Genomic DNA, 12831 nt, shown 5'->3' with positions numbered 1-12831 from the left:
ATCTCACACAGTAAGTCTTCAGTGACTTGACCCTGTTTACCAACATTTTGGCACATGATAAAGTGATAGATGAGTCCTGATTTTCCATTAGGAAAAACATCAGCTTTGCAAAAACATTTAGGATTTTAATTCTATTACACTAATCAAAATTTAATAAGCAGACCTCAATAAAGTCTAATATAATAATGGCCTCAAATACATAACCCATTTTGGTTTTTCATTTGATTTTCCTCTTAATAAGCAAACACTCTGCCCAAGACTAACAATGATAATTTTATGTTGGTGGTAATTGAAATTTTTCATCTCCAAACAAACAGTCTGTTACCTTTAACATTAAACTATCCTGGCATTTTTATTTGCCATTTTTTAAGCAGACACATGTCAGTTACAGCACATTTACAACTAGAGCTAAATCCAAAGTAGGTAACTGTTTACTTGCTTCTTTCGTCTTTATTATATTTTCATACTTCATATCTGACTCATTTTTTTACAGGGTAAGTTTTATATCATTTTGCTCCCAAGGCCAACTAGAGTGACTCATGCTATGCAAAGAATGGATAATGCTCGATTGTACTTTTATTCCCTAATTGCTGCCTAGGTACTCCAAACTGTAATTAGAGGGGGTCATACATTTGAACAATCGTTTCAGAGTTAGTTCAGCTGTGTTGCCACCACTTAAGAAAGAATTTGAAGGAGAACAGTGTTGCATGTTTGATGATATTTAGCACAGTTCAGCCACTCTCAACCATATATTCTTTAATTTACACTGTATAGGCATATACATACTTAAATCACTTGAAGAAGAATTACAGTGACATTGGTCAAGCAGACTGAGAGTGAACAAAGGGGCATCTTCTGCTTTAATGTTCCAGGCTACAATTACACACAAAGACTACATGAAGGCAAAAATCAGTCTCTTATTCATTACCATTAGAGTGACTCCAGGATGAATATTACCACATATTAGACTCCTAATGTATTGTTTTTGCAGTATTGTTCATGAAAGAGAAAGCGAGAGAGAAAAAACCCAGTCTACATAAACATGTTATTTTGATTTTTTTTATTAGATTAGTTTTTCTGGTTTTGTCACGGCTACAAAAACAATTTGTCCCCTTTATATAGCTCTACTAAACATTGAATTATAGCTGCTAACAAAACACTTGGTTGTCTGAGTATTGAGGCATAGAAAATAAAGGTTTGAAAAGTATCTGTATTTGGGGGGCAAAACTCAGAAAATATATTTGTACACTTTTTTAGCATTCACCTTGAAAGTTGGCTTGTCTTTGGGTTCAATAAATAATACAATGAAGCAGTCAGTGAAAGCCTGTGTGCTTGTTGAGTCAGATAAAGGACATGCTTTACGTAGGAGAGTCATTACAATGGCAGAATGCTGCTTTGTATAGTGAAGATAAGGCTATTCAGAGTTAAAAGCACAGGCTTTCACATAATAAATGTGGCTAGTGGCCATCCTCACACTAAACAAGGTCAACTTGGCTTTTATTGAGGTAAAGTGGGAAAAAAGGAAGTGATTAAACAACGTCAGGTAAACCACTTGTTTATTCATATAATAGGAATTGAACTAGTATTTTATATATGCAGTATGATGAACAAATGTTTGTGTGAAAATGTTTTTACACTTGGAGCCACTATAGAGACAAATGCGATATATATATATATATATATATATATATATAGATATAGAGACAACATTTACATTGTTGTGTTTACACATCAACAACAGAGAACTACAAAGAAAAAAAAAAACGAAGCCAGTCTTGCCATTTTGTGCAATTTATAAAATTTGACAGTACAGCAGCAGACCAGCATATAAAGGATGGAAAGAGCAGCAAAGAAAGGAAAAACAGCTATGCCTCGAGATGCAGTTGAATCTTAGAGATGTGAAAGGATATTGAAGGTGAGAGGGGAAAGTAATCCATCGTGAGGCATGTGAAGAGCCACAGAAAATGCAGTGGAAACACTGAGATTTTGCTTTCCTCCCAAAAGATGAGAGCATCTGACGCACCTGATGGTAGTCCTGGAAAATCTGTAAAATAGGACCCATAAAATTGAAAGACTGCAAGGGTTTGGACCTTGGAAAAAAACTGTCACGGTCTGCGAGAGTGTGTTTGGTGGATCCAGGTGCGGACACAGACGCAGGAGGCAAAACTTTTGCTAAGCTCAAAGTGAGCCTTTAATCAGGGCTGATGGAGAAGGCAAAATAACAAACCATAAACTATGGGAATGACAAAACTAAGAACCTAAACTGGGAGTAACTAAAGGCTATGAACGAAGACCAGGAATGATCTATGACGAAGTACTGTGGACAGACTATGAACACGACATGAAAAACTGTGAACGAGATCTCAGTACTGGCACATGAAGGTGCAGGGAAACATGACTGGAGAAAGTGACTATGAACATGTCCAATACCGAATCTTGCAGGCTAGAATCATGACGTGCAGCTAGAATAACAGGGTGCATGAACAGACGACGTGACACAGACTGAATGAAACACAGAGACTAAATACCCACAAGGATGATTAGGGGAAGTGGCTACACATGGGAGCACAGCTGACACACATAAACCTAATGACAGGACAGGGGAAGTGAAACTAAATACAATGAACAAAGAACACTGGACTCTTTCAAAATAAAACAGGAAACATGGAGATTAAACATGACAGCAACCTAGAAATTCACCAGTTCAAAAATGAATACAAAAATACATAAAACTCAAACACTGGGTCACACGACCCAGTATCGTGACAAAAACTGTATATGAGTGCTGCAAGACGCTCGCTCTGTTTTTCTTTCTGCTCGTAGAAATGACTCCTTTACAGGGACACAGTCTGTCTAATTCTATCCACCTGAAATATTTATTCTCATACATCACAAATTTTTTTGCTTCATATTTAAAGAAAATTATAAGACGTTATGTGACCAGTGTATCAGCCTCTAATTCAGATTGTTATTTGATTTTTATTTTTTAAACCTCTTTGGTTGTTCTATTACAAAACATAAACATGCCAATCATAAACCTTGTTGCATATGTGCCTGGTCACTCATTTGGCTCTTGTATCTCCTTAGCAACGCATTGTTTGTCCATTGTATGCATATACATATGCATATCCAGGCCGGGTTAGTTTCCAGCTAATCGTGCCCTTACATGCCTCACGGGTTCTCAGTGTTGATGTCAACAAGGTAAGCAGCTTTCAAGTCACACATATCAGACAAGACAGAAAATAAGAGAGGAAATTGAAACTGACTGCATAGTTTTGAGGGACATTTTTTGAAAAAGCAAAATCGTTACAAAAGTCTAATCTCTAGTGCCTTTAAAGACTTAATGAAGACAAACTGCATGACATAGAGGCTTAGAAGGTCTTCTATTCTTATTTTCCTTTATTTAGTTATGAGATGTGATATGAATCACACAAGAAACACTTGAAATAATTTTCATATATTTCTGACTTTATAAAATACAATTTTTAATAAGTAATTTTAATACAGTCAGACAATCTAAAAATGCAACTGAGAAAAAATGGTAACACATGATTGAAAGAACATGTGGGGAAGTTGGCTTGAACATCTATGAGCTGCTTTCACTTGATAAACGACTTGTTACAATGTGTATTTCCAACACGTTCTCACTCCCAAAGCGTAACATTTTACGCTAGGTTACAAATCGTCAACATATTACGTTTTCGGCTACCCACCACGTTCCTAAATGACGACCTCGGAAAAAAGAGGAAATATGAGAACCGTCTGGACTCCATCTACACATGTTCGCTCTTTTTCTTCAAATCACTCAGAAACACGCTATTTAACATCATTATAGTCCTGGTTAAGATCAGGAATAAGGTTATGGTCAGGGCTAGGGATAAGGTTAGGTTTAGGGCTGGAATACAGGGCTGGAACGTTTATTACCGCGGGAGCGTCATTGCACTGGATTCGCCGCGTACCATAAGAACGCCGAAGGTCTCCTTTCGCGTTCCTCAGGAACGCCGCGGGACGTGACAAAACGTCGACATGTTACGCCTCGGGAGTGAGAACGGGCTGGTATTTCCACAGCCTTACTGGAAGGCAGGCTGCTCTCGCTGACTATTCTAGTCTTGCTTGGACCCACAATGTGTGTATTTTTGTGTCTGTCTCCATGTTTGTGTCTGTTTGTCTGCATTTGTGTTTCAGAGCAGCTGAAGCATGTGGCGTGAAAGACAATGGCACAAACCTAAAGGTCTAGAGCCAGGCATGCTGAGATTCATTTCCCTGCCATTCAGCCAGATAAAATATCACAGGAATCATGGCCTGCACCCAGTATCACTGTGTGTCTACGTGTATGTGTACACATCTATTTAAGTATGTCCAGTGGCGTGTCTAGAAAATTTTTTTTGGGGGGGCCAGGTAGGGGCACAGATTTGTAGAAGGGTGGCACATGTAATTGGCAGATAATGTTAAAAAAAAAATTCTACCAACCGTTAACCATAATTCAATAATCCTATAAACCTAATAACTGGATGCGCTTTTAACTTTTATTAGAATGAGATTTTCACCACTATAGTGAAAAGTGTTTAGATACTGTGTTGATAAAGTACAAGAGATACAATCAGTGCTTTGTCAGTTTATTCAGCATTCAAGGACAAGTATTTTTACTGACAAATAGTGCACATATGTTTTGGGCTAAAACATTTTTGAACATTAAACTACAAACATTTTTAACATACAATTGGCAAATTAGCCAATGCAATGCAAAACTTATTTAAACTTATTAAAATATACTGAACTTTTAATAAGACTCTGTTACATGTTAAGAAGACAAGAAGTACAAAAACATTTGTGAACAGCAGCACTTGTAGTTGCAAAATATTTATGTTTTGAAAGAGAACATTTACTCAAGTACCTACTCTATGCTTCATTAAATATTATCAATGACTTAGAATAGGTAGATCCGCCTGTTACAGTGACGGGTGGCGAAACGTGTTACAAAGTCATCCAGGCTTAATGATCTTGCCCTTTTCCTCTCAATACTCAAAACTCCAATATTGCTAAGCCTCTCATCAGTCATAGTTGTTCGTAGATGATTTTTTATAAGCTTTAGCACTGAAAAGCTACGTTCACAAGTAGCACTGCTGACAGGTAAAGCTAAAGCTATTCGACATAAACGAAAAAGCTGATGAAACACCTCTTTGTAAGACTCTAGGAAGGTAGTAAACCCCAAAATACTGGAGAGTTCATTCCCACACCCTGCTCTCCTTTGAACAACCTTTCTAGCTTGATACAGCTCATGTTTGAGGTCTTCAATATCACAGTCATACAGACCAGCCAAGCTTACAACTATTTCCTCTGACAAAAAGCTCTTACTCTTGGGGTTTAGTGCCTGTATACCCCTCATAATATCACAATTGGTCTTGTTGAAGCGCTTCTCCATCTCTGCATGTACATGGTCAAGAATGGGGTAAAATACTTCCCTCTTAAACTTGTCCTTGTCATCCTCCTTACACCTGTGTTGCCCGATTGGAGAATCTACAAAATAACCCTTTAGCCTGAGGCTCTCTCTCTGCACCCTTCTCTTAACTGTCTCAGAGGCAACAGTACACTGTTCTGCAATATCCATTGCGTCTTGCCACAGCTCATCAAAACAGGATTCACTTCTATATTGGTCCAAGGTGTCTTGAAGTGCATGAATTAGGTCTACAGCCTTTGCTAGATCAAGAGATGGAGACTGAAGTACATCAGAAAGCAACTTAATTTCCCCTAGAATTTTTCTAAATGTGGATAAATTGCCAATAAATGTGAGGTCAATTTGTGCCAACAGACCCCGTGCCTCCACTGATCTGTCACCGCTGTTCTCTAAATCTATCTCATGTAGCACTCTTAATATAGCTGGTAATCTGTCCATTACAGTTTTGCATGCACTGTAACGACATGCCCACCTGGTATCACTGAGTCTCTGAAGCTCTCTAGGAGCCTCTGGATACATGTCTTTTTGAACTGTGATCCATTTTTGGTGAACATATGAACCTGACATGTAGACATACAATTTCTGCAACAATGAAAAAAAGCAGTGTGCTTCAGGGACTGATTTCACTGCATCAACGATAACAAGGTTAAGGCAATGTGCATTGCAATGTACATAAAATGCATGTTTTGCCTCTGTTTTGATCCTGGCTGCAACACCCCTGCATTTCCCTGCCATTACTGACGCCCCATCATATCCTTGGCCTACAAGATTGGATCTATATTCAAGGCCATACCTTTCCAGACACTGTATGATATTTTGAGTGAGCCCTGCTGCATCTAGCTGACTTGCTCTCTGGAACTCTAAAAAACTCTCTTGAACAGCCCCATTGTAGTAATACCTTAGTACTAATGACAGTTGCTCTGTTTTCTTTAGGTCTTTTGTTTCATCTGCAATCACAGAGAAGTACTCACTCTCCTTTACTTCTCTGATAATGTCTTCACGTACCATCTCTGACAGACATTCGATTACTTCATTCTGAATGGTGTTACTGGTATATTTTGCATTTCCTGCAGCTTTCATTTTTTTTGCAATCAGTGGATTATGCTTAGAAAGAAGTTCCATTAACTCTAAAAAGTTCCCCTTGTTTTGTGATGTATCTGTCTCAAGATGCCCCCTTTGGGAGAGGTTTTGCATAGCTGTAAGGAGAACTACTTCAGCAACAGTTTTGATATATATGCGATTTTCCTCTACTTTTTTTTTATATGCCTTGTCCAAAGCATCACGCACAGATGAATCTGTCAAAATGTTTTTCTGATGTTCACTCCAAGCATACATGGCATTCATATGACCTTCAGATTTCTCATGCCCCTTAAAACCTCCATCTTTATACATTGCCTTCTTCCAGTTTGAGTACCCTTCATGTGATGTAAAAGGAGTTTCAGAAGCATTTGGAATGGAAAAGTATCTACATGCAAAACAATAGACAGAGTCCCGACTTTGAGAATATTCCAGCCATTTGTGTTGTGAATACCATGTCTTGCTGAAGGCCCTCCTCTTTTCACCATGTACTGTTCGAGGAAATATCTTCAAGTGTGGCTGTCTAGGTCCCTCCGCTGGATTTTGAGATATATCTAAGTGTGGGAGGATTCAATTTAAAAATCAATGAAGAATTGTTTTTGATCTAGAACAACATCTCTTGCAAAAGTGACAGTATCAATATTATAAAATATTTAATGCACAATTAAAGGCTTTCAATATTAATCTATGAAGTAAGATTGGAGGTTAAATACCATGTGGATGGCCCAGTGTCGTACATGATGTTGAAGGAGAAGATGTTTCAAAAGGCACCACATCCTGGTTATCTGGTGGATCATGAACAGGTGAAAAAGTGCCTGGGATAATATAAAAATATTACATTTCATTAAATAAAAAAAACATGTTATTTAAAGCAGGATTTTGTTTTAATTTCCAATTATGTACCACAATACATATATTCACTTATTTAATTATTTATTCCCAAATATTAGGATTTGTCCCCTATGGATTGGTTGAACACTTGACAATATAAACATCCCTTCCTTGCATTTTCCTTATTCATTCTCACATACCTTCATTTGTAGAAATCACAGGTGACAATGATGACTGCTGCTCAGTCCACCTTTCCCTGACATTGCTCTCTGCTTCTGGCGTTATTTTAGCCTTCTTAAGGAAGAAATTCTCAATATTTTGAGATCTTTTCATTCTCCACTCCTATTCTTCTATCTATACTGGTTGGCCCTGAAGTAATAAAGCAAAAACTTATGTCACAAACAACAACTTTCTTGATGTATGACCTTGACTGGAAGTCAGGGATGTCAAATTCTTGCCCTTATGGACCCCTATCATGCATGTTTTAGATGTTACCTATACCAACATAGCCAATTCAAATCAAATAATCCCCAAACACCTAGTTGTGCACAAGTCTGTAAATGATTCTTTAAATCAGCTGTGTTGAAGTATGGAAACATCTGAAACCAGGAGGACCAGAACTGCACATCCCTGCATTGAACATGGCACAAACTTTGGTAATATTGATGTATAAAGAACAACACTGGCTGATGATGAAGTACAGTCAGCTGGCATGGCGACACTGCCAGTATTAACCTGCAACTTGGATTATATCTTATAACTAATAACTCTTATGCTAGCTCCGCGGCCGCCCAGTAGCCTACTGAAATATTCGGCGGTTGCAATAATTCTTTAAGTGTTATTTTTTCCTTGGTATTCTAATTTCACCGAAGTTTACTAAACTCAACAAACTTAATATTACTTACCGGGACATTTATTCTCTCATCATTTTCTTTTGCCGGAAAATAGCTTTCTGTGGTGCCGTCTTTCTCCTTCCTTTGCCGATGCTGCATTCACTTACACTCGGATATCTGAGCTTCACTACGAAAACGTAATCGTACATTTGATATTTAATTGAATTTTATTGTTTTAGCTTCGGGGTGGCACCTGGGGTGGCCAGTCTGGTTTGGGGGGTGGCCTGTGCCCCCCCAGGCCACCCCGCTGGACACGCCACAGAGTATGTCTGTATGAAATTTGTCTATATATGTGTGTGTGCAAAGGTGTTGTGTGTTTTGTCAGTCTTGTGCCAAGTGAGGCTTCTGCAGCTGCTATTGTGAGGCCGCATCGCCTCGTTGCCTTCCTGTTTTTCCATCCCATCCAACACCCCCAGACCCGCCTATGCCTGTATGGCAGGTCACATGGGCGCTCTGGGTGGTTTCACATCCCATCATTTCCTGTGACTGACTGTCGGGGCACATCAGGGTGCCACGCGAGTCTAATGCTGATGAGCTGAGACAGCTCTATTCTGACTGGGAGGGGTCTAGTGGACCAAGCACAATCTGCAAGCACCACCCCCTCCTCCATGTACACACACACACACACACACACACACACACACACACACACACACACACATTCCTGTCTTGCATAACGACTGAGGACCGGGTAAGTGTACTATCAAAGTGAGGACCACCATTTCTGCTACACTTGCAGACAAACCTTTGCCATTTTTGAACACTGGGTGGCTCTCTAACACCAAAAATCACCTCAAAATCTTAAAACACTCAAGTAAAAAAAAAATCTCATTCTACTATCAGAATGAGGACCTTGTCATTGAGTGCTATTCAGGTGATTTTCCACCAGGGGGTGCTTTTGTGTTCGTTTCTGTCTATATGTTTTTTTCTGTTTGCATTTACTCCTTGACATTTTCTATTTTAGTGCAACCAAATAATGTTAAAGTTAAACAGTCTCAACTTTATACATAAATAGAATAACTAAAAAGTTCTGATAATCTATCAAGACAACCCTACATAACAAAAGGTAGTATTACATTTCAAATACCGCTGTAGATTTTATTAATAATTACCAAGGAAATTCCCACAATGCTGCAACAAGAGCAAATTCAGTTTATTTCACAATGTAACATCCTTCCAGAGGAATAATAATTGCTATTATAACAATGAAGACAACTATTAAGTCTAATGACTTACAACTAAAATAGTGATCAATAACTTTGATCAGTTTGTTTTGACTTCTGCCAAAAAGAAAAATCAGTAAAGCTTAGGATGGCTACAACTGTACCAGTATGACCTTCCTGCTTCCTACATAATTCCCAGCCGTCTTTGCACTGCCGTCTTCTCTGCTTCACTCCATGGCCTCTTGACCTTCGCACGGGGGATCTCTACAAATAACACAAAAGACAACATGGACTGTTAACTTTACAACATGTATGTAACCGTAGTTTTTTTGTTTTTGTTTTGATTTTGAAATGGGGTTCTGCTTGTGTATATTTACAGAAAATGCCAAACCAAACTGTAGGTTCAACAATTTACTCAACATTTTGTACCCAAGATATGTAGTAAGCACTTTTAAATTAAGTATTTTGAGTTCACAGAAACATGAGATCAGTTATTGAGTAATATACCTACAGAGTGAAACAGCAGCCAATTTACTTTTATACATTTTGTTTTCAAAGGTACATGTTGCATCTAGCCTTTTAAAATAAGATGCTAACTAGTTATTAGTCCTGTTAAAATCATTCATCATAACAATATTCTTGTAAAAAAACAAAAAAACTGTCAGACTTTAATAATTTGCTATTGTTTTAAATAAGGCAAATATTTCTGATGTACTAGTAATAAAAAAAAACCTGTGCTGTTGGTAGTAGTTCTAATCTAGTTAACTGACATCACATATTTTAAGTCAATTTTTTTTTTATTATGAAATACAATTGCTAATATCCTTGACAATGTAACAAATTACCTAGATCATGATTCAGAACCAAACATAACTGATTGACATGATCTTTTCATTTTATCTGAATTTATGCGTTTTATTTGACAAACTGTCACAGTTTTGCGACTGGCGCACAGATACAATACCAAAGAGCAGAATTAAGTTTTGTCTATCATTAGTCATAAGGCCTGTACTACAAAGCACATTCAACACATCAAGGCTATCTTTCCATAATCTGGATTCACTTAACCTGAAAGTGGCGATCTGGATAAGTGGTCACAAAAAGCTTAACCTGCATGGTCGCATGAAAGGGGTGGCATTGTGAGCATCTGTTCACTAATGATTATTGAAAAGCGTACTGGAAACAGAAGCTGATTTTTCAAAAGATAAAAGTATAGTATTAGGCAAATATGAAGATATTAAAACAGACTGCAGCATAACTAAGGGAGGATTCAGGGTCACCTGGTCCAGCCTGAAATATATGCTTTAGCAAAAAGGAAAGTTTGAAGCCTAATGTAGTCTACTCGATGAGCTTTGTTGCTTGTACTTGCCGTTTCTTGCTGTCTTTTCACAAACCTCACACTGAAAATGATGGTCCATACTGTCAATCTAGTTCACTTTACAAATTTTGATTTTAAAACACAACATCTGTGTGTGTAATTGGTGGAAACTAAAATACGCATTGTAAAAAAAAAATAACATTGAGATAAAGTAGTTGTCTTTAATTGGTAAATCATAGGACCTTAAACAGGTATTTTCTATGATAATATAACAAGACATTTTCAGCCTGCATTTTTTTTTTTTAATTCCAGACTTGTGAAATGACCTGCAGAACCCTGCCATGTGTTTTGTAGTGCTGTTCTTGCAAAGTGTGAACTCACGCAACACAGCAGGTTAAACTAGTCACTCACCAGAATAGGTAGCCTAACAAATCATAAATGTAACAATAAAAGTGAAGCAATCATTCTTTCAGCTGAACTCTTTAGGGGTCATCACAGCGGATCATCTCCTCAACCTCCTCCTATACCAGCATCCTCCTCTGTCACACCAACCTTCTGCCTGTCCTCCTTCACATCCATGAACCTCCTCTGAGGTCTTCCTCTTCTCGTCCTGCCTGGCAGCTCCATCATCAACATCCCTTGGCAGCCTCCTCTGCACATGTCCAAACCATCTCAGCCTTGTCTCTCTTTGTCTCCAAACCTCTGACCTGAGCTGTCCCTATGATGTAGTCATTTCTAATCCTGTCCATCCTGGTCATTCCCAATGAAAATCGTCATAGCTTTCCTCACTACCATTTTGTAAACCTTTCTTTTCCCTCTTGCTGCTTTCCTTTTATAACACATCACCCCTGACACCCATCTCCACCCCCTCTGAATTCTCCTCTTCAACTTACTGTAAAGCAATACTTAAACATTTTCAATAATTTTTCTAATTACCAACAAAATAATTCTGGATCAATATTATCAAGAATTTTGTGTTTGTGTAGGCATATATTCTGCCACAGAGGACAAAACTATAAGGAAATAAAGTCATGTCTACAACCTGATTCATATACTGCAAACAGAAAATTTTAAATACATTTAAAGCTTAAAACATCTCACCCTTTGCTTTGGCCACTTTGGTTTTTCGCCTTTTCCTCAAAGCCAGTCTTGCTTCCTTGCTCTCTTCTAAAACAGAAACACACAAACAATGGTAGCTGTTATTGTACAAAGCAGATTGTACTGGAATAGAATTTGAGTAGAATACATACAACAGTGTCACTACATTTCAGACAAAAGCTTAAACTCACCATCTACATCTGAACTCTCTTCACTGGTGGGCTCCGGTCTCTTTTGAGAGGAGAAATGCTCAGAACTTCCACCTGAAAAACAGAAACATTCATGTGCCACATCTTCCTAATTCACTGTGTTTTTGTACTGAATGACTCTGTAAAAAACCTGACCTTCATCCATCTCACTGCCTCCTCCTTTTTCATTTCTCTGGGGGACACGGAGTAGCTGCTATGTCAAATATTAGCCATCTGGAGTCACAAAAAACTTCAAACACAAACAGTATTGTTGACAAATATGACAAAAAACAAAGATGCAACAACAACGTGCAAAGGAGCAATCTTAACTTCTCCAAGTGTCACTATGTCATCCTAGAAATGAAATTACTCTTCTTTTAGTTAAGATAATTAAAACAATGCAGCACAACCATTCAAAGGTGCCATTTGTGTAAACATGCACTGGACAAATGTAACAGTTTTTAATTTAGAATCTGGGTCGTGGTGATAAAACCACAAATCTCTGAGATGTCCTTTTTTCATGTGTTGTGAGTCTAGTTCTTGCTGTAATAAAAGAGCTCACTATAGAGTGAGTGTACATGATCAAGTGTTATCTGTTGTATAGACTACTGAGCACTGAACTAGGCCAACAGTGTGTTTCTTTGGCTGTAACATGCCACCCAGTTCATTTTACCATTAGGAACCCAAGCTAACAGGTTAACGTCACTCTCTAATATTAGTCAATGTCACATACATAACTTGCAGTTGCATAGCAGTTTATCAAAAATGCAGCTTATTCATGAGGCAGTATACCAACAGCTGTACTAGT

General features: G+C 38.0%; 2 protein-coding genes across 4 annotated transcripts in view; both read right to left on the bottom strand.

Annotated features, from left to right (window-relative positions):
• Nucleotides 1-12831, bottom strand: part of znf385c (zinc finger protein 385C) — a 175665-nt gene that overhangs the window by 67313 nt on the left and 95521 nt on the right. The window lies entirely within an intron of this gene.
• LOC146711752 (zinc finger MYM-type protein 1-like) lies at nt 4367-8512 on the bottom strand. Of its 2 annotated transcripts, XM_085454725.1 has the most exons (4): nt 8269-8512; nt 7564-7732; nt 7246-7347; nt 4367-7086 (listed from the first exon to the last, which is right to left on the bottom strand). In XM_085454725.1, the coding sequence occupies exons 2-4, from the start codon at nt 7694-7696 to the stop codon at nt 4928-4930; spliced, it is 2394 nt and encodes a 797-aa protein (XP_085310851.1). In that variant the 5' UTR covers nt 7697-7732; nt 8269-8512; the 3' UTR covers nt 4367-4927. The 2 variants fall into 2 exon arrangements, with proteins under 2 accessions (XP_085310851.1, XP_085310853.1); XM_085454727.1 differs by having other exon boundaries at nt 7246-7317; nt 7564-8512.

Source organism: Copadichromis virginalis, linkage group LG4 (assembly GCF_057382275.1).
Source record: "Copadichromis virginalis isolate Kocher_CV1m ecotype Utaka linkage group LG4, C_Virginalis_male_GT1.1, whole genome shotgun sequence".
NCBI lineage: Eukaryota > Metazoa > Chordata > Actinopteri > Cichliformes > Cichlidae > Copadichromis > Copadichromis virginalis.
Note: the sequence above shows the minus strand (reverse complement) of the source record. Positions and strands in the feature narration are given on the sequence as shown.

Excerpts from the sequence above, each read along its gene's own strand:
- LOC146711752 (XM_085454725.1), bottom strand. The coding sequence starts at position 7,696 with ATGAAAAGATCTCAAAATATTGAGAATTTCTTCCTTAAGAAGGCTAAA. Across the intron at positions 7,348-7,563 it reads TGTGATTTCTACAAATGAAG|GCACTTTTTCACCTGTTCAT; the intron begins GTATGTGAGAAT and ends ATATTATCCCAG. Across the intron at positions 7,087-7,245 it reads GACACTGGGCCATCCACATG|ATATATCTCAAAATCCAGCG; the intron begins GTATTTAACCTC and ends TCCCACACTTAG.